General features: G+C 51.9%; 1 protein-coding gene across 2 annotated transcripts; it reads left to right on the top strand.

Annotated features, from left to right (window-relative positions):
- The first annotated feature begins 1055 nt into the window (after positions 1 to 1055).
- Positions 1056 to 20093, top strand: Adora2a (adenosine A2a receptor). 2 transcript variants are annotated; one of them, XM_027394202.2, is made up of 3 exons: positions 1056 to 1252; positions 10091 to 10647; positions 17360 to 20093. In XM_027394202.2, the coding sequence occupies exons 2-3, from the start codon at positions 10325 to 10327 to the stop codon at positions 18261 to 18263; spliced, it is 1227 nt and encodes a 408-aa protein (XP_027250003.1). In that variant the 5' UTR covers positions 1056 to 1252; positions 10091 to 10324; the 3' UTR covers positions 18264 to 20093. The 2 variants fall into 2 exon arrangements, with proteins under 2 accessions (XP_027250003.1, XP_035307608.1); XM_035451717.1 differs by lacking the exon at positions 1056 to 1252 and adding an exon at positions 1268 to 1544.
- The last annotated feature ends 1663 nt before the right edge of the window (positions 20094 to 21756 follow it).

The raw sequence follows: 21756 nt of genomic DNA, 5'->3' as shown, positions 1-21756 counted from the left end.
GGATTGAAGCTGGGATGGAAGTACCTCAGTCTCACGTGCTCCTCCAGGGGTCTCAGCTTTAATTCAGATTGCATGCAGGTTCCTTCTCTAACCAGATCTACCTACCTACACACACACACACACACACACACACACACACACACCACACACACACACACGCATGCCCACCCTCCACCCTACAGATGCTGTCACACTGATAGGGCCTGGGCTCATCAAATGGAAACAGGAGGCCAGACTTTGGAGGGATGAGCCAGGGAAGCTGCCAGGCCATCAAAGCCAAGCCCTGGAAAGTGACAATCACCACTGCAAAGGGAGGCATTTGGCTTCTGCAAGGGCAAGGCACTTGCCTACCTGCTTCTGGGATGTGCAAAGGGCTGCCTCTGTAGAGGGCTTCCTTCCCATCCAGACCTCAGCCCTGGGGTCTAGCCTGGTTCTCAGTAAGCCTCTCCACACTTGCCTCTAGATGACATCCTGTAGGTTCAAGGAGGTTTTAGAAGACAAGGTTTCCAGAAAGGCCTTGGCCATCAACGCCTGGGTGTATGAAGGGCTTCTTCTGTGAACAGATTGAGATTTGCAAATCCGTCCAGAGACATGAGTCCTAAGGCCGACTTCGCCGTCCAGCCATCTCCAGAAAGAACTAGGGTAGTGAGAGTAGGGGATTCCCAGCTCAGACTTCTAGAGTCCTAGTTAGTCTGTGGTGCAGATGCAACTCCCCCTTTGCTCTGTAGTTCAGACAAGTTGGGGTTGGGGGGAGGAGTCACGGTCCCACAGGCACCAGGGGTGTGAGAATAGAAAAGGACCCCCCCCCCCCGGTCTAAAGTCGGATATGGAGCGGTAGAGGCAGTAACATAACACCAGCTCCGATAAAGGGCAGAACTGGGAGCATCGGAGTGTCACAGGCAGCCTGATGCCTCATGGAGGAGCCACCGGAGAGGGGTGGGGCGCCAAGGCTTCATAGGGGGGGACACTAGGGTGGGGGTGGGAGTGGCGCTGGAGGCCGTGGTCAGGACGCGTGGACCAGAAGCCCCCACGTTGGGACAAGGGGTGCTTTGCTGCCAGACCCATCATGCCCTAGCCCTCCCAGGGCCACTTCCTCTGATTCCCGCCTCGGGGCCTCGGTTTCCCCCAGCGGCGGGGCGGGGCGGGAGCAGCGCTGGTTTCGAAGTCGCCTGCAGGGTGCGCCCATGAGCGGCGCGGCCGGAGCTGGAGCCCGAGCGGCCGCTGAGACGGTGGGAGCCAGCGCAAGAGGCAGGTCAGCCGGGGGCCTGGGTCTGGGGAGTCCTGGGGGTCGCGGGCCGACGTCTTGGCGACTGTGACCATCGGATTGTGCCGGGCCGGAGGTCTGAGCGGTTCGGGACCCTCCCGCCCCTCGGAGCGCCCGCCTCTCCCTCGGACCCTTCCTTCCTGCTGTCGGGAGGGGACTCCGCGGGTCCCAGGGTCCCACAGCCCGCCCTGGCTGCTTTGGGAGTGGTCGCGGCTGGGTTCCTCGGCGCGGGTCACATCCCCAGTGCGGTGCCCTCGGGGCGGTCCTCGGCGGCCGGAAGGTGAGCCAGGGCAGGTAGCACGGAAGGGGCTCGAGTGAGGCAGGGCGGCGGGGTGCCTTACAGTCTTCCAGACCCGCAGGCGACGCGCGGCCACGGCCGTCGGTTCGTCCGCGCAGAGGACTGAACCTGCAAGCTCACAAGTCCCTTTAGGGCGATTTCCAGGGCCCTGCCAAAGCTAGGCTGCGGACGTCGAGGCGCGGCCGGAGGTAGGCGGGTCACACCCGAGGGTTAGGGGTTCAGGCGGGCACCAGCTTGCAGCCAGGAAGGCATGGTGAGATCAGGGGAGTTTGGAATCCGAGGCATGGGAGCATCCTGTTGACAGTGGTGGCGGGAACCCGATTTAGGACACGGTGGAGAGGCCAGAGGACCACAGGGTGGGTGAGTGTCTGGGGCTGCCCGAAGCAGGGGGCAGAAATGGCGGGAATGGTGGCAACTCTCAGGGGTTTGGCAGAAGATGGGCAAGGGCTCTCTGCCTTTGGAACATTTAGACTAATTGTGCTGGTCAGTTCGAAGGGAGGAGCAGAGATTCAGTGGTCTGGAGCCACAGAAGCAGCTGGCAGGTGGTTGCCAGAACTCCTCTCCACAACTGAGGCAGGCAGGCAGAGCATGTGTTCTCCTGATGGCTGGGGAGGGATTTGGACCACTCTCCTTACCCACCCAGAGACTGCACCTTGTCTCCCCTAGAAGGGAACCTGCTGTCTATCCTACCTGGAATGCAAGAGCGCTTGGTTGCCCTATGCTCTGCCTCTGCTGCCCAGCTCCCTCTTGACTCCTAGACTTCACTCCGTGTGCCTTTCAGAAGACTGTCACACCCAACTAATGCTGCCCTTGGTGTCAGGACCTTTAGGATGTTACTGGAGAGCTTTTAGGAAACATGAGATTGGGAAGGCCCTGCTTGTTTGGGTCTTCAAGGTCTCCCCCCAAAGACTGGTGGGTCTGTGATGATGGTGTCAAGATCTCAAAACCCAGTCCTTGCGTTCTGGGACTTCCCAAGTTCTCTTAGGTTCTGTTGTCTCTTGGGCAAACCCCAGCCAGTGTGCATTCTCTCAGAGCTGACCATGACTGTTTTGGGCAGGGCTGGCCTCCCCATTCATGGCTTGAAATTAGGCTAAGGGCGGCCCACACGTGTAGTCAGGCAGAAGGAATAGTGGCTGATTTCCAGGGCCCTGCAAAGGGAATTAAAGATTTTGGTGTCCAAAACTGGATTTTAATCTTGTCCCTTAGATGCATACTAAGTGGCCTTGGTAAGGTCACTGTCCAGGGAATCGATTTTCTCATCTGTAGAGTAATGGTGTTCTTGATAATGCTAACACACAGGGGTACAGAGAAAGGCAGGGAGATACTCTTTGGCTTGGTATGGGAATAGGTTCAGGGGATCCCCTGTGTCAGGATATGCCAGAGGATGGGGGCTCTGTGCTTAGGCTGGGTAACCCTGGAGGAAGAGGCATGGATTGCTATGAGTGGAGAGAAGTGTAGATAAGAGCTTAGGAGCAAGCATGTGGCGTCAAGGTGTCAGGTTTTGCAAAGTCCAGGACCTGTAAGTGGGACCACAGCCCCTGGTAACTCGATTGTTGCCTGAAATCAGCAGCTCTGGCCTCTAACCTCCTGTTCCTGAGCTACCTCACCTCATAGAAGCTACAGTCACCATTTCAGTGTCTTTTTGATATGACCCAACCCGGGCCTTGCGTAGTGTGTGCATATGAGAGTAGAGGGAGAGAGAGCTGGGCAGGTAGATGGATGGATAGATAGATAGATTAGATAGATAGATAGATAGATAGATAGATAGATAGATAGATAGATCAGCGGGCACAGGCAGGAAGGGTTTTGATGAATGTGATGGGGGAGCTGATGAGGTGAAGCAGATAGATGTATAAATAGATGATAGATAGATAGATAGATAGATAGATAGATAGATAGATAGATAGATAGATCGGCAGACAAGGTAGGAAGTGTTTTGTTGAATGTGATGGGGAGCTGAAGAGGTGGGGATTCACAGCTGAGGGTGTTGCTACAGACAGGTACTGAGCTGGGAGCAGAGAATCTCCCCAACTGCCATGGAAGAATCTGGTTCCTGGAACACACTGGGGACCACAGAAGGGTAGATCATGACCTGGGGACCTCAGAGGACAAAGGTACCACGGAGGTTGCAGGGAACAGAGGTGGTGCGCTGCTTGAGGACAGGCCCTGGGTCCATACTGGGTCCCCAGTAGTAGGAAAAGATTAGGGGTACAGAAAGGGGTCCCTGGAGACTGAGTATGTCCAGAGCAGGCCCAGACCCTGTGCTGGGTAAGGAGTCATGTGGTACAGAGAAGAAGGTCCCAGCCCTGAATCTGGAAGCCATGAGATCCTGCCAGGTGCCAAGCAGGAGTGGAATGAGGGAAAAGAGCAGCCGCCCTCACTCAGGGCCTGGGAAAGGTTAGACACAAGGACGACAGGCCTTGTGCCCTTTTCCAGGATTACCTCTAACTTAACAAGACAGGTCTCTATCCAGAGGCTCTAGCTGGAGGACTCGTTACACTTGACCTCATAGTGACCTCTGGGAAGCACTGATAGGCAGAGGGGCAGAGGCAGGGTTCCGGTGCAGCGCACTCAGGCTGATCCAGGACCCCTGCTCTTGCCCTTCATCCTTTAGGGCTGCTATCATTACACCCCTATCCTAAGGAGCTCAGCGGTAGGTGGGTCTGCATCCCTCATTTCAAGTGTACAGGCCAGCCTCCAGTCCAGGGTTCTACCCTTGTTCTCTTTTCAGGAGGCACAGTACCTGTCATCCACTATTTGTGGCAGGCACAGGGCCGAGCCTTTCACGTGATGCTCTCACCGTGGCCTGTGCACATGGGAAAAGCTAAGACACAGTGGCAGCAGAGGGGGGGGGGTGTGATGGACATGGCATGGATCCTACAGGCTGCTCCCACCACAGGCTGCACTCCAGGCACCTCTGTGAGGCCTGGAATCCGGGAGGGGCTATATCTGGAGAAGCAGCCTGCAATGGGTGAATGGCATCTGAGGTGAGGACTGGGATCCTGTGGTCTTACTGGTACCAAACCTGGATGAGCGGGCATGTCAGGATTTATTCTAGGACTCTCAGTGGGAGAGAAGGGAGATGCGGCTGACCAGTAGCCTTTGAGTCTAGACTAAGGTAGCTTGGATCCTGGCTGGTGACAGAGAAGTTAGAAAGGCAAGCTAGTGCCCCGGCCTCCAGCTGCAGAAAGCTGGTTCTCCCTTCCTGCCCACATCCTGTCCCCAGGAGCATAACAGCAACCACACACCCATGGTTGGTAGGGGAAGGACATACTGGTCACCTGCTTCTGTACTGGGGCCCAGGTATTGGAATTTGGATTCTGTGCATTTCTGGAGGGAGAAGGGAGGGAGATCCAGACCACGCAGCATTAGGCAGTCTCAGAAGGTACCTAGCTTGTTGATTGATGTATTGGGGAGGGGCTCAGTAGGCTTGGAGTCTTCCTGAAAGGCCAGCTACTGCTGAGCCATTACAAGGCTGTGCTTTGGGTGTAAGAGTTACCAGCCCATCCATCCCGCTGTGACTCTTGCTTGGTGTCATTCCACAAATCAATTGCTTCTCAAGGACGATGTTGGATCTCTTCAATCTAGACTTTGTCTCTGGTTCCTGTAAGAATTCCTCAGTGTTCCCTTCCATCCCCCACTGCCTTGGTCCTCTACTGTCTGCAGGACCAAAGTCAATTACATATGACATGCTCTTTATTTTGACCCTGTTTTTTCTGTCCAGGATTTTTTTTTGCTTCTTGCTTGTATTTGTTCTTGTGTGTCAGAGAGTTTGCTAGCTTTCATTCTTGTTTATGGTTCTTCCTTCATAAAATATCTAAATTATTACTACATAGGCCATATCCTCCCCGTGGATTTGATACTTTAAGTTTTCTTTCACGGGTTGGCTTTTTGTTGTTGTTGTTTTGAGACAGGGTGTAATTCTGTAGACCAGACTGGCCTCCAACTCACAGAGACCCACCTGTTTCTGCCTACAGAGTGCTAGGGTTAAAGGTGAGAGCCACATCTTTTCTCTTTCATAGTCTTGGTTTCTTTTGCATTTTGAAATCTGGTTTGCAGCTCATCTGAAATAGGAGTTGAGGTCCTGGGGGTCCTGGCATGGCTTCTGAGTACCAGAATCTCTTAGGTAACAGCTATCATTGAAGAATTCCCAGGTTCTTGTCCTTTGGGCATGGCCACTGAGTGTCTGAATCTCTAAGGTGACAGCTATCATTGACTTCCCAGTCAGGTTTTGAGACCCCTGAAGTAGACTCCAGGACTGCAGGGAGCAAAGATGGTGGCAGATGGCTCAGAGTTCCCCATGGCCCAGAAGACTAGGTAACTGGTGAACATTGCCTAAGAGTAAGAGGAACATGGTACAATGTTGCATGCCTGTGATACAGCACTTAGAAACTAGAAGCGGAAGGATCAAGAATTCAAGATTATATTTGGCTATGTAGCAAACTTAAGGCCAGCCTGGCCTACAATTGCCCTGTCTCAAAACAAAACAAAATTGTAAGGCTGGGTTTTAGGAGGCCAGGAAGAAGCCCAGTACTGCTGCAATGGGCAGTCTCTGCTGCTCTGTTCCGTGTGCTTGGCTGCACCCCAGAACAGTGTGTGGAGCACTGCCTGGGAGCTCGTAGATACATCCAGCAGGGTCTGGAGCCACCACCTGGGCATGTGTACACAGAGGCCGGGGTGGGTCAGGAGATATGTGGGTTGGGATTAAATGGTTTTAATTAAAGTGACTGGATCAGGGTGGGAGTGAACGGGAAGGAAGAGGCAGCGTTGAGTCTGACTGCTGGGACCCTAAGGGGCTGTCCGTTCAAGTCCTGTTGATGAGTATCCTGTAGTAGTTTACACGGGACAGTTTCTGCACCCTGCCCTGTCCCCAATAAAGGACAATCGTAAGGAAATGCAGCATTATTGATCTTTAATTTCCCCTCTTGGCTAGCAACAGATGACTCAAGGATCAATTCGATAGAGCCAACCGAGAGGGATAGGAAATTGCTGGATCCAGCCTCTACACTGGCCCCTTCCCCCTGCACTCTAGTGCAGTGGTTCTCAGCCTTCTTAATGCTGTGACTCTTTAATACAGGTCCTCATATTGTGGCGACCCCTAACCATAAAATAATTTTTACTGCTACTTCGGAACTGTAATTTTTGTTCCTGTTAGGAATTGTAATGTAAACGTTTTCTTAGAGATAGAGGTTTGTCAAAGGGGTCAGGACCCACAGTTTGAGAACCAGTGCTCTGGTGGCTTCGCAAAGAGCAAGGTCTTTACTGCATCCCTTGGCATTCTCCAAGGACTGTGCCACCCTCTGTCATCCCTGATAAAGCTGAAAGCCTTTTCCCCTATTTGAGCAGTAGCTTCTCATCTGAGAAGTGGAATTCACCAGGCTGTCCGGAACACCAGGCTTTCAGTCATTTTCCAAATTCCCAGACAGCACACACAAGCTCCTCAAGGGGCCTAGGGTAGCCTTGGTATTCACATCCATGGCCACTTGGAGAGCACAGGGCTTAGCGGTTCAGCAGTGGTTGACATCTCTAGGCCATGTGTCGTGTGTGTGTGTGTGTGTGTGTGTGTGTGTGTGTGTGTGTGTGTGTGTATGTATGGCTCAGTCTGGTCAGTGATACATTAGTAGGTTTGAATTGGCCCAGTGGGAACATTCATACTACAAAGAAACGCTACAAGTCAGGTTGCCCTGGCCCTGGGCTATTTTGCCTGCCTATAGCTAGACAGTCTCAGCCTCAGACTTCCCCTGCAGGACTCCTCCTCCCTCCTCTCTGTCCTGAGAATGCCTCTGGCTCCACAGATCTGCTGGACTTGAGGCTGGAGCAGGCACAAATGAAAAGAAAGATTCAGATTTGGCAGCTGCCCAGGTGGCCCTGGGATCAGAGGAGCTTCCCCTGGGATGCACCACAATATCTGAGACAGCCTGCAGGAATGTTGAAGGAAGGGCTGAGGAAAGGGCCCTGGGACAGGAACCCTTCGTGTGTCCTCAGCTGATACAAGGCAGGCCTGGCAGGAGGGCCAGCTGTGTTGAGACTGGGGAGCAGCAGGGTGGCCTCAGGACAGTCAGGAAGGGGCTGGTATCCCAAAATATCCAATATGAACCCAGCACGGAACATGAGGAACCTTGAGAACTGGGAGTGCTCAGGCAGGTACCAAGGCTGCTGGGAGAACTTCAGCAAACATAGGCCTGGGTTAGGCCCTGAGTCAGTACAGATAGTTACTGGGGGTCAGCGCTGGTGGTGTGACTGTCAGCAGGGCTCTAGGCTCAGGGATGGTGTTGTCACACCTTGACAGAAATGTGTTGTGTTCCACTGTGTCCCACTGGGGACCTTGAGGATGGAGGACGGTTAGGACCTGGGCCAGCTTTCTAACGTGAGCTGGTCTAGTTACAGACTGCTTCAGTACCCTTCAGTGCAGTTTCCACTAGAGAGGGCCTAAGATGGTTACCCTCCCCTCCCCACCCCCAGAAGATACCAGTTGGGAGAGTCAGGATTCTTGAAAGGCAATAACTCTCCAGGGGCTCCCTGGGCCTGATTGGGCCTAGTTGAGCTTGGTTGGGCCTGGTTGAGCCTGATTGGGCCTAGTTGAGCCTGATTGGGCCAGGTTGGGCCTGATTGGGCCTGGTTGAGCCTGGTTGGGCCTGGTTGTGTCTGGTTGGGCCTGGCTGGACAGTAAGCCTGGTGTGGCTCCTTGAAAGCTAGAGCCTAGGGGCAGAAGCTGTTGGTCCTGGGGTTACTGTGGACCCCTGTAGAATGTTTCTGTAAACTGTAAACCATGGGCATAGAGGGACCCAGAGGTGGCACATACAGGCTATGGCCATTCGGTTGGAGATACGCATTCTGAACAGCTAGTTGGCAAATGGCTTGTGCAAAGCTGGGACTCCCAAGGACTTAGCTGCAGATGTCTCTGCCTCACCTTAGGGGCAATGGTTACTGCAGACTTGGGCTTCCCTCTCCTAGCCTCGGTATCAGCCTCCTAGTTGGGCGGAAGGACTTCTACACACAGCTGCACGGCTGCAGCCGTGTCTACTCTGGCCCCACACTGAAGCGCTGGCAATGTCACAGAAGAAAACTTAAGGGTTCTGTATTTCAGCCCCATCTTACTCTTGGCCAATTTCAAGTGGAGAAGGCCATTCTCCCAAGGCCTGCAGTGCCGCTCATCCCTCTGATCCTGCAGGGGGAAGGCGGAAACGTGTGTCTACATGCAGGTACAACCTGGGGCTCCATGAAGGTTCAGAACTGAAGAGGATGGATTGGGGGTGGGGATGGGGGTCTCTTGAATCTTGCTTGGAGAATAACAGGCTATTGGGAGAGTCCTGCCTACACTGAGTTTTGCAAGCTCAGGGGGGTAGAGCAGGAGTTTGGGCTTGGCTGGGACCTGCTACAGAGAGAGCAAGACTTCCAGTTTCCAGGGGTCTCTGCTATTCCTGTGATGTGACGTTGTGACTCTAGGGTAGCCTTTCCAAATCTGTTACTTCTTTCTCAAGGGACTGTGGATAAGTGCTGAAATGAGCCATTGGTTGACATCTGGGACCCAATGGTATTACAGGCTGAGTGGAGAAACTGAGGCCCAGGAAAAAAGGCTTTCTTGCCACAGTCCTCCAGTGAGCCCTCACTGAGCACCTGTTCTAAAGCAGCGTTCCCTGCATCAGCTAGGCAGAGAGACAGGTGGGGAGAGGCGTGGGAGGAGAGCGGGAGGTGGATCCCTCAGAGAAGGGAAGCAGTCACAGTGCCTGCCCTGCCTGGCTGTGCAGCCGGCTGGCAGGAGCTCTCAGAGCAGCGGGTCTGGCTTGGACCCAGCTTTGTCACCTCTGAGGGTAAGAGTGCTTACTTGCTAGAATTGGCGGATAGAACCATGCGGCTCCCAGGTCCCTCCAGAAAGGAACTCCAGGAGTGTCTGAGGTGACTATAGTGGTGTCTCTCAGGTGGGCATGGTGGTTCCCTGAGGAGATGGAGCAAAGTGAGCTGGCCTGGGAGGCTGGCTCAATGTGAGAAGTTGTGTGGGATTTGGAAAGTGCTGTTGGGAGAGAACCTTCCTGGAGGAAGGGTCTCATGGGACTGATAATGAGTGCAGGGACCCAGAGGACTGGCCAGGCTGCCACAGAAAACTTGAAAGCTGTATGAGAGGAGCCAATAGAAGCATCATTTTGCCTTGACTTTAACTTGCTCCCATAGATTAAACATCTTCAGCAGCTACTCTGAGCTGGGAAAGTGGTCAATGCAGTACCTGGATCGAGGAAAATACATGTTGGGTTGTGAGGACAGGCTTTTTCAGGAGTCCTCGTCTATCTGCCATCCCTCCCATGTCTGTCCTGAAGAGACTAGAGGAGGAACTGCTTCTCTGAGAAGGGTTGGGTGAAGATCTTGACAAGAATTCTTTGGAACCAGTGAGCCTTTCAGGCCTGTGTTCTTACTGACCGCCACAGACGGGGCAAGACGGGAGTCCATTCTCAGGCAGATACCTGTTCCGTAAGTGAGGCGGAATCTGAAGTGGCCAGGGTGGTTCAGCTGCTCACAGCATTCTCTCTTCGCAGGTCCCTAACGTTGAGCGGAGACAGGCCGGATCCCCCGGAGTAGTCATGATTTCAGGAGATACGGAGTCATCTGTGAGAAAACCTTCAGAACACTCTCTCTGGGAACGCTCGTGGCTCTTGTGAGGAAAGGGCTGCGAGGCTTGCGTGGGCGGACGGCTGGGCTGCAGCTATGGACCGAGAGCTGGCCCAGACCCGCATCCTTGCTGAGCCTGCCCAAGCGTGGCTGCTCCCACCATGGGCTCCTCAGTGTACATCACGGTGGAGCTGGCCATTGCTGTGCTGGCCGTCCTCGGCAACGTGCTCGTGTGCTGGGCCGTGTGGATCAACAGCAACCTGCAGAATGTCACCAACTACTTTGTGGTATCACTGGCGGCAGCTGATATTGCAGTGGGTGTGCTCGCCATCCCCTTCGCCATCACCATCAGCACCGGCTTCTGTGCCGCCTGCCATGGCTGCCTCTTCTTTGCCTGCTTCGTCCTGGTCCTCACTCAGAGTTCCATCTTCAGCCTCTTGGCCATTGCCATTGACCGCTACATTGCCATCCGCATCCCACTCCGGTGAGCCAGGGCTTGCATCTGTGCTTAAGGCTTGATTTGTGGACACAAAGGATGGGGCTCTGGGACTTGGGGGTGGCCATGCCTGTCTGCCTTATCCCGATAGGTACAGGGTACCCTGGGACTCCCCAGGTCACATGTTGAAGCAGTCCATAGGCAGCTGTGTTTGGCTACTGTAAGATGAGGGTGGTCTGGCTCTGATACTATTTGCTGCTGGGTGTGAGCTACTCTTCATGCCTCTAAGTATGATCTGAGGTGGGTGGGGAGCCATGGGAAACCACAGGACCTCAGCTAGGAACCCGCCTCTGCTACCAACCAGCCTTTCCCCAGTGTGTACATTAGGAGAGTGACCCAGAGAAGGGAAGTGACTTGGCCAAATGCCACAGTGAGTCATTTGGACTTCTATGCGAATGACATTGCTCCTAAGTCTGAGAGGACTCTCTGCCTGCTGTAGGGGCTGGCTACGCAAAGGGGTTTTTATGGTGATTCTTTCGTGAAGTGACTTCAGCCAAGTATTGTGTAATGAAGATCTTCCCGGAGGTCTCCTCCCAGCCACCCTGTAGATAACCCAGACAGTGCAATACTACTCTCCCAGGGACTGCACCTCTGTACTTTCTACCAGAGCTAGGTCCTGGGGTGGCTGGGGTGGCTGCCGGACTTAAGGAAGGACTCCATAATGGGGGGTTGATTAGAATGTACAGTGAGGTTTTCTATTCAAGTCGAGTCCCAGCCCGCAAAGGAAGCATCAATAACTCTACTGTGGGCTAAGGCAGCCTGCGGGACCAGGCTCCGTGATCAGTGAACAGTCAGGGTCAGATGCAAGAGAAGAGGTCATTTCCTTCCCCGCATCTTCTGGATAGAAAAGGGAGCTTCTGAGAAGGCACTAGTATAGTGGCATCTTGTTCCACCAGTAGACTTGAGGTAATGGCCTTAGGGTGTGGCTTCAGTGTGCAGACAGACATGACCCCTTATAAGGAAGAGGAGGGGCTGGCTTGAGCTCTCTTGGGTTGTGGTCAGAGCATCCTGGAGGCAGAGGCTGCACCTCCAGAATGTCACTATAGGCTAGCTCTCTCACAGCCAACCAAAGAGTCGATAGCAGAGCCTGGGAAGAAGTGTGGCCTGCCATCACTGCAATGTCAGCCTTAGAGGACCTGTCTCGAGTGACTCCAGGTCCTAGATGGTACATCACACAGCCATTGCTATAATCTGAGCCCTGAGGGAGAGGTGAACACCCACACTAAGCTTCTCAGAACAATGGAGCCTGTGCCTTGTGTTGCCTTAAAGGCTTTGTCAGAAGTCTTTAAGGGACTCAGCCAGGCGTGGTAGCATGCTTGTGTCCTGGAACTTGGCAAAGGCTCGAGCCTGAGGATGATGAGTTGCAGGCCGGCCAGGAGTCTGCACAAAGACCCCTGTTCAAAGGAAAGAAAAATAATCAAAAACAAAGCGGGAGGGACTTCTGGCCAGCTCTAAGAAGGGACAGGGTTAAAGGTCGCCTGTGGGGACAGCCAGCCCCATTGCCTCCACCCCATGCTTCTGAAGTAGATCAAGGTCTAGGTTCCTGCAGTGACAGATTAGAACACAGAGGACTGGGAGAGTGTGTGTGTATATGTGGGTCCCCGGAGGGTCAATGGCATCCACCCTGGGAGTCTCCCAGTGGTCATTGGCATCTGCCCTGGGAGACAGGCCCAGCCATGCGGTATTGGATCACCAAGAGACAGCAGGAGTTTAACATTCTCTTTCTCCCAACTCCGAGCAGCAGCATATTAGGAAAGATCACAGTGGCTCTTCTCAGTTTAAAGGGTCCAGCTTGCTTTCTTCTCCTTGGCCTCTCCCCGTCTCTGTCTTCTCGGTATCAAGAAACTCCATCCCTGAAGTAGGATGGGATGAGTTGCGTTCTTATAGAAAGCTAGCTGCCCTATGCTGGGCCTGTTTGGGTGTGACGAGGAGACAAGTTTCTGTGTTGTCTGTCGGGCTGAGCTCACAAAGGTCTGTGGCTTCAGTGAGTGGGTAGGAGTGATGGGGGTGGGCAGGGGAATGGGGGAAGGATGCAGTTCTTTTGTGAAATGGAGGCTTGGAGCCAACAGCCTATCCCCACTCTAGTTGCATCCCTGACCCCCAGGACCTCCTGACCTCAGTTCCGCTTGGACCTTGGGCTATCTGAGCTCTGAGTGGGGCTTTGGAAAGCACAGTGTAGTCTCTGCAAGGAGCCGATAGATCTGAAGATGCCCACTAAGGATATTTATTCATCTTGCCTATGGGCAGTTTTACAGCTGCCATGGAGTGCTAGTGCGGCTTATCCTTTGGTCATCCTGGTCCAGTATTTCAGCCAGAGCAGATGTCATGACCCTTGTGAGAGACCAGAGCCACGAAGGACTTCTCTGTGTCTCCCAATCTAGATGGACTCTAGAGCCCGCCACTGTGTTCCTGGCTATTGAGCCCCTTCTCTTTCCTGTCTCCTGAAGTTTCTGGTCACTGAGAATGTGGAAGTATCTGTATCGGGGCTCCTGAGAGCAAGCCAGGGTAATGTGGAGATAGAGGACACCAGGGACCAGGCATGAACGGGGTCTAGAGGGGAACAGGTGGCCAGGCATGAGGGGGATCTGGACGGGGCTAGGCACCCTGGCTAGCTTTGGAGGTACTCTAGCTTTGATGGTCACTTTCTCCCCTTCACAACTAGGAATTCAGCCTCTTCTAAGGCACTTCCTGTGCTATTGGCAAGGTCCACAGGCTCTAGTCTTTGATGGAGGCATAGTCCCAGGCTTGCACCAGGAATTCTTTTGTTGTTTTAAAGAATTCGGCTTCAGAGTAATCAGTCCCCTCCTTCCTGAGTGTAGGGACCCTGTTAAATTAAGGCAGGGCCTGCTGGGTGATAAAGAAAATGGGTCAAAGGCAGAGACGAAGCTCTGTGTCTGCAAGGAATGAAAATCCTTGTGTAAGAGACCAGGCTCCCTTTGCTAGGGACCCTTTGCTCCACTGTCTGCAAGTCTCACATTGTCCCCTGGTGCTCTCAAAGAACAGGCCAAAATACACACAGGAAATCAGTCGGTGCAAGACCTGAAGTCCTACAAAATGCTCTTCTCTATTTCCAAAAGGGCATGAGGGCCAGGCCTATACACAGTGGTAGAGCATGCCTGAAGTCTTAAGCTGTATCCCTGTATCCACAAAAGGGAAAGAAAAGGGCTTTTCATTTAGCTGTAAGCCCCTGCTGGACTAGAGGCATGGCTCAGTGGTATTGTACTTAACATATTCCAAACCCTGGATTCCATTCTTCCCTCCCCAAGGATGCTGGTGAGGGTGCAGAATTGGGAGGCAGTGTGCCCTGGAGGAAGTCTTGCCATATTGGTGTCACAGGATGTGTGTGGTCTTGATAGAGTGAAGTGGGAAGAAGGTGTCTGGAGGGTAAACCCTGGCAAAGGTCCCAGGGAAGGAGTGAGTGAGTGAGCATGTGGGTGTGGCCCCCTCTGGGCTGGAGAGTGGTGGCCTGACTGCTGAGTGGCAGGTGTGGTGTCAGGCTGATTTAGGCTGGTTTCTGTCTATGGAGGGATTTTGAGTTTCTTCCTAGGGCCAGATACTCTTCAATTCTTAGGTCATTGGGCCCTTAAGGTGACTTAGAAAGTCCCACCCTCTCTTCAGTGTTGCAAATACTCATGAAAATTCCACCTGGAATTGTGGGCATGTTCTGGAGCCCCCAGTATGGGTAATCAGGATTCTCAGGGAAGGGCAACTTCTAAAGGCTGGAGGATATAGGAATGCAGAGGCCACTTGAATATAGGGGCTGCTGGAGACTCCAGCACCCACATCCTGTATCTCTGAGGCTCCCTGGAATGACTCCATGTCATGCAGCCTGGTCATCCTTCTAGCTGCACAGAATGTATTTCCCCAGAAGGCCTAGATGAGACTGTGTTAGTCACAGACACGGGCCAGGGTGTGCCCTTAGGACAGCTATGGTTTGTTGGTGATTCCATTTGGGCCCTGATGCTGTCCTAGACCTCAGACTCCAACCCCATGTCCTTGAATTCTTGATTCTCCTGCCTCTTTTTCCAAGCTCTGGAAATATGAGCATTACTCCTATTTGGTGTGTGTGTGTGTGTGTGTGTGTGTGTGTGTGTGTGCGTTGAAATAATACCTGCATGTGTTTAAGCATTCAAGAACAAAGGCCATATAACCAATGTGTCCCCCAAGCTCCTCAGTACTTTGCCAACACTGGAAAGTCCATCTTACATACTGAGTTCTGTCCCCCAAAGGGGCTTTCTTTCTAGAATGTAGTAGAAGACTTCCCCTTATGGGTTCACTGTCTGTAAAAGTAAACAGGGATTTCCATGGTGTGTTCCCAGAAGCTATCTGTCATCTCCAACAACAACTTCCTAACTCAGAAATCACTTATTCAGTTGGATCCCTTTTCTAAGACTCCCTGGACCGGGACAAGAAGGCCTGTTCTGAGGACAGTTGGAAAACCACCAAGGTGGGAGACCCTCTACCACCTCTGGATGCTCATCAGTATCCTAGACAGCCCATTTCTCTGAACAGCAGCTGAATAGCTCTGATCCACCCTGAACCATAGAGTGGCTCCCTGGGGTTTCCATCCACTAAATTCAGCATCTTGCCTTTATGGGGCAGTGATGATAGGTCTAGAATTCTTAGTTTCATTTTATAAATGAGGAAGTCGAGGCCCAGAGAGGTAAAGTGACACAGCATTCCTTGTTTACAGGAATGTACCAGGACTAGGACCCAGGAAGGGTATGCTTGTCCCAGGAAAGATGTGAACAGTAACATAGCTTCCCCTCCCATGAGGATCAGGTAAAGCACTGTTGAGGGGTACCTGGCACAGAGTAAGTATGTAAGTATTAGGTGGGCTTGGGGCTCTAGGTCTTCATGCTTGGGCCTCCAGGAAATCACACATGATGCTTGTTCTGAGGTGCTTAGTGACTATAGTAAGTCTGTGACCCTCCTGCACAAGCCCTGTCGCAGGTGACCAAAGCCCCGCTCAGTGGGCCTGGGAAGCTCCCAAGAATGTGCCTGCCAGTTACTGTTTGGATTCTGAATTGATAGGGCTGGAGTGGTAGCTCCGTGGTAAAATGCTTGCCTGTCATATTTGTGTCCCTGGATTCCATCCCCACCTCCAAGGGGGAAGAAACTAAAAGATTCTGAGAAATTCACATGGGTTTGAGCTGCCCCTGGGCCTTAGGTTGTTCACAGCAAGTCCCTGCCTCTCTTTGGGTCTCAGTTCCAGTTTCCTCAGGCCTGAAACAGAGGAACAGATTAGATAAGTAGTCAGAAATACTAGGGTTTGTTTGTTTGGCAACATTTAAAATGGGAGATTTTTTTTTTTTTTTTTTGCCTCAAAAAAAATAAAATAAAAATCAACCATCAAGTCCTTCTTGAGATCTAGCAACAGTGGCTACACATTTTCTGTCTTTCTTTCCTTTCTTCTTCCTTTCTTTCTCTTTTTATGATGCTTGAACTTAGGGCCTCACACATGTGAGGTAAGTTCAACGCTGCTCATACATATTGCATGGCAATAAAGACAAGGTAAACACATACCAGCCTTCCTCCCATGCCTGTTATCAGCAGGTACCTGTGTCTGCCACCCAAAGGCAATAGTCTTTTTGTAGCTGCTTTAAGTCTAGCATCGATAAGTGTGTATGTTTTCCTTGTTAACTACACGTAGGCCCCTGTCCCGCAGCTGGCGATGCAGGGATAAATGCAGGAGAATCCTACTCCAAGTGTGCTCCCAGCCTCAGATGAGACAGGAAACTTCTCCAAGATGCCCAGCCTGAACTTGAAGAGTGGAAGTTCCACTGGGCAGTGGGGAGGGTAGTCTTGCTTTGCCAGAGTTGAAACTTAAGTTAAACTTAAGTTCATCCCTCAGATACTACCAAAGCTTTTTTTTTTTTTTTTGTTCCCCAAGGAGATTTAAAATATATATATATTTTTTACTAAAGTAATGATGCATTTCCAGTGAAGCTGAGTTTACTCTTTGGTTGACCGATCAAGCCCTGCCCCACCCCCACCCTGGGACTGGCAATCAGCATAAGAATACTCTCATTTGGCCCTCTGGCAGATCACTGTCTTATTTCACACCCCGTTCAGTGCCTCTTGATTATTCTGATTGCCAGGAAAATGTCTCATTTCCACCCAGAGGATTGTGGGTGTGTTTGAAGTGGGGATGCTATCTCATTTGGCCTGGGACTGCCACTCCTCCTCCAAGCCCTCAGAGCCTTTCCTTGAGGTCTGTGGAGAGTCAAGTCAAATAGGGAGGAGCAAGCATGGAGTGAGTTAGTACAAGCGGCTTAGACCGTCTACAGGTCTATCTTTGCTGGTTCCGTCCCCACCCTGGACCTGTCCTACTCTATATAATGTGAACTAAGGTTAACCAACATGGAAGTGGCCCTCAGCCCCCTCAGATCACCTATTTCTCTCAAACCAAACTCGGATTTTAAGTCTGAGGACCGTACTTGACTAATGACACCTGAACATTTGTGTGATAGTTTCCATGTCCTATATGCCCACTTCTCATTCCCTCCCTGCAACTGTGAGGAAGACGAGGCTCAGTTAGAAGAGTACACTACTGAGGCTAGGAGGAAGAAATGCTTTTAAAGTCAAGACCCTAGAAGTGAAACACACAGGGACCATGTGGGCTTCGGTGGGCTTCTTAGCTTGCGGCCCTGCTAGACCTTTGCTCATCAAGCCTCTAATGCCAGTTCTCTCTCCTCAGGTACAATGGCTTGGTGACAGGTATGAGGGCGAAGGGCATCATTGCAATTTGTTGGGTGCTGTCATTTGCCATCGGCCTGACCCCCATGCTGGGCTGGAACAATTGCAGTTACCTTAAGGAGAGCAAGAACTACACGAAGACCTGTGGTGAGGGCCAGGTGGCCTGTCTCTTCGAGGATGTGGTGCCCATGAACTACATGGTGTACTACAACTTCTTTGCTTTTGTGTTGCTGCCCCTGCTGCTCATGCTGGGCATCTACCTGCGGATTTTTCTGGCGGCCCGGAGACAGCTGAAGCAGATGGGAAGCCAGCCCCTGCCAGGGGAGCGGACTCGGTCCACACTGCAGAAGGAGGTCCATGCTGCCAAGTCCTTGGCCATCATCGTGGGGCTCTTTGCCCTCTGCTGGTTGCCACTACACATCATCAACTGCTTCACCTTCTTCTGCCACTCATGCCAACATGCCCCTCCGTGGCTCATGTACCTGGCCATCATCCTCTCCCACAGCAATTCTGTCGTCAACCCCTTCATCTATGCCTACAGGATCCGGGAGTTCCGCCAGACCTTCCGGAAGATCATCCGTACCCATGTCCTGAGGCGGCAGGAACCCTTCAAGGCAGGGGGTTCCAGTGCCTGGGCCTTGGCATCTCACAGCACTGAGGGAGAGCAGGTCAGCCTCCGCCTCAACGGCCACTCCCTGGGGGTATGGGCCAATGGCAGTGGCCCCCATTCTGGACGGCGGCCCAATGGCTACACCCTGGGGCTGGTGAGTGGAGGGAGCTCCCAAGGGTCTCCTGGGGATGTGGAGCACCCGGAAGGAGACCCAGAGCGCCCTGGCCTCGGGCATCAACTGGCTGAGGGCAGAGTAGGGACATCCTCATGGTCTGCAGAGTTTGCCCCTTCCTGAGGGTAAGAAATCTTTATCTTTTTGGTTGGCTGGACCAATCTCACTGAGAGAAGACAAGGAAGACCGTGCCAGGAAGCCCACTGGGCATCTGGTTCCCACTTTGGACTGAGTAGAGGGAACATCAGCCTGCAGCAGCATGAAGCCCCGTAAGAAAGGCCTGGGGTGGAAGAAGGAGATGCTCTGTGCCTTGGGCCCTGTGCTAGGCTGGAGTTACAGTAGCATCAGCATCTTCGAAGGCGGAGCCCAGTTCCTCCAATCCAGAAGCATCAGAAAGCTCTGTCTTGTCTCTATAGAGCAGCTGTGGCTTAGCTGCCTGGCCCAATGCTGGGGTATGGCTTCTCCAGGTCTCCCACCATAGTACACTACTCTCCCCAGACTGTCGAAGGCTCAGGGAGCTGCTGGCCTGGAAGTGGCACTTGACTACTTTTTTTTTTTTCCAGAAGATAAAAATGTGAGGAAACTCTTTCTATTTTATTGACAATCCCCCCCCCCCCGCCCCCTGACTGCTGGGTCTGTCATTGATCCTGCTCTTGTTCCAAGGAGTTGCAGGCAGCCCTCTCACACTGCCGCAAGCTGCCATGCACTTAGTCATAGGGCCACCTCGAGGCAACAAAGCTGGGCTTGAAGACAGGAACTGTGGAGGGAGTAGTGCCAGAGTGTGGGCTCTCAAGTCCCATGAGAGAGGTTAGAACTGTCAAGCCCTGGACTTGAGCCTGGGTAGCTCAGAGCTGTCCCATCAGAGGCCCTGTCTACTGCCTTTCCTTCTGGAGGGACTGACTTTTTTGTTTGTTTGTTTGTATGTGTGTGTGTGTGTGTGTGTGTGTGTGTGTCTTTTCTGGGATAAAATAAAATGAGCCACACATGTGTTTTAAATTTGTCCACAAAGAATGATGTCTGAGTTCTTTTCTCAATTCCATAGCCTGGTCTGATGCATACACATGTGATTATGTGTGAGAGAATTTGTGTATGTACAGACAGACAAAAATGACATTGCTTACCCTGGGGACTTTCCAGGCTCCTGTTCTCTAAGGGGACAGGCTGCCCGGCTACAGCAGAATCTAAGTGCCCATGTGTTAGGGTGGAGTTGGGTGGCATGGGGTGGCAAACTTACATTTCCTGTGGGAGACACAGCCATTCCTCACAGGTGCCATGGAAGGTCATTGACACTTCAGGGTCATTGAACCCTCCTGTTCCCTTGTTTCCTTCCTCACATCCTACCAGAAGATCTGTCTGTAAATCATCTCAGAGCTGTGTCCATCACTCCTACCCTTGTTCTAGTCCTTAACCAAGAGGCTACAGAGGTCCCAGAAACAGATCTGGGCTGAGGCAAAGCTGCCTTCCCTTCCTTCCAACAAAGAAACCTATGAGACACTGTCCCTTGCTCCAGTCTTGGCCTCTGAGTCCCTGCCTACAGAGATGCTGCTCTGTCACCTGGTGGATGGTGATGACAGCTTGGGATGGATGGGCAGGGAGCCATGACAGGGCCCCGAGGGCCAGGCTACTATTTCTTGGGCTATGATTCAGAAAAGGTGTGTTAGAGCTTCAAGGATGATGTTCACACAGCCCTAGGAGCCTTGTTTCACATGCAATTAACAAGCCCAGAGAGGTTAAGTTCTTGTCCCAGGTTACACAGCAAAGCAAGTGGCAGAAGTGGATCTAAATCCAGGTCCTCTCAGCTGCGACATTCATACTTTTTAAAATTAATTGATGATAAACTATCTCAACCAAGCCAAATCGTGTGAAATAATGTTTTATCTTCAGCTTAAGAAATGTTACTTCAGGTGGTGCGCACCTTTAATCCCAGCACTCAGGAGGCAGGTGGATCTCTGAGTTCAAGGCCAGCCTGGTCTATAGAGTAAGTTCCAGGACAGCCAGGGCTACATAGAGAAACCCCATCTCAAACAAACAACAAAGAAACAACAAAAAAAAAAGAAAGAAAAAGAAAACCATGACTTCAGTTGCTCTATCTGACCCTTCCATTACAGTCTCTATGCTTTCCCTTTACACAGAGGCAGAATATATATATATATATATATATATATATATATATATATATATCTGTGTGCTCTTTCACTATCTCATCAATCAGAGGTCCTTTTAGATGACCGAGGAGAACCTTCTCAGTAGCTCTGAAATCTGAGTGAACCACCCTGGGTAGATCTCTGCCTTTGTTAGTAACCTAAGCATCTTATGGACAGCGAGGCCAAGAAGTGTTGATATGAATGCAGAGTGTACGCTAGTCCTCACCGGCCTCTCCCTCTTACATACCTCAGGTCTGTACTGGCTGAAGATGGATGAGTGGCCTGGGCTGTGTGTGAGGAGGCAGAGATCAGTTGGTCCCCAGCTGGTAGGAGAAGACCAGAAAGAACCACAAAAGCAGAAAAGGAAGAAATCTCACTGCCCTAGTCTTTTCTGGCAACTGAGCTTTTGGGCTGAGCTGCATAGGTGTAGGCTTTGGGTTTTAGAGATCAGGATGCGGAACTTAGAAAGGACTTCTAGGTACAGCCGCGATGCAGGTACTTTCTGTCAGCCCAGGCCCAGGCTTCCCTGTGTCTTCAGGATTCAGTGTCCATGTCCACATCTGGTATAGGCTCCCACTGTGAGTGGCCAACTTCAGTGTGAGGACACATGTCTAGACACAAATGTATACCAATGCCGGGCATTGGTGATGCACGCCTTTAATCCCAGCACTCGGGAGGCAGAGGCAGGCGGATCTCTGTGAGTTCAGAGCGAGTGCTAGGATAGGCTCCAAAGCTACACAGAGAAACCCTTTGGGGGGGGCAGGGGCGGGAGACAGCAGAGAGAAAAGGCAGAGTGGAAATGGCCAGGGGAATAAACCTGAGTAGGAAGTATCAACCAAGTGGCCTCTCAAATAAGAATGACAGAGACTTGCCGTCTATCTGGACAGCCAGCCTGTGACCCTCAGTGGTGATCTCAATGGCTTTGTTGGAGGCAGAAGTCATCGGTCTTTGGCCGCCAAACAGGGCAGCATCACCCCTTGGCCACCAGACAAGAAGAGCTGAGAGATTTTTTCTATGCAGGCAGAACTTGAACTGGCCTACTTTAATGAGGCAGAGAGGAGCAGTAAATGCAACAGTGTTGCAAGTCTGGCAGGGGTGAGGCATGAAACAGTTCTTTGCCCAGTGCTATGGGTCACCGCACTTGAATTAAGCTCTAGCGGGAGTCTGTTGCTGCCCATCTTCTTTGGTGACAGCCTCAGCTGCTGATACCAGAGCTGGTATTTTGTCTATCAGGGAAGACATTTTTTCATTAAACACGTTAAATGCCATATTCAGATCTCTCTGAGGTTTGAGGGCTGCCACCTAATCCATTAACTATTTGATTTGAAACAAACTTTAATTGATTTTAGTTCATGGCGTCAGGCAATGACCTCGACAACATATATAGAAGGCTAAAGTTTGTCCCTGTAAATGAACCTACATTTGTACTTAGCGTGACTACAAGCATTGCACTGAGTACATTAAAGATTTCA

This window comes from Cricetulus griseus (genome assembly GCF_003668045.3).
Source record: "Cricetulus griseus strain 17A/GY chromosome 1 unlocalized genomic scaffold, alternate assembly CriGri-PICRH-1.0 chr1_0, whole genome shotgun sequence".
Taxonomy (NCBI): domain Eukaryota; kingdom Metazoa; phylum Chordata; class Mammalia; order Rodentia; family Cricetidae; genus Cricetulus; species Cricetulus griseus.
Note: the sequence above shows the minus strand (reverse complement) of the source record. Positions and strands in the feature narration are given on the sequence as shown.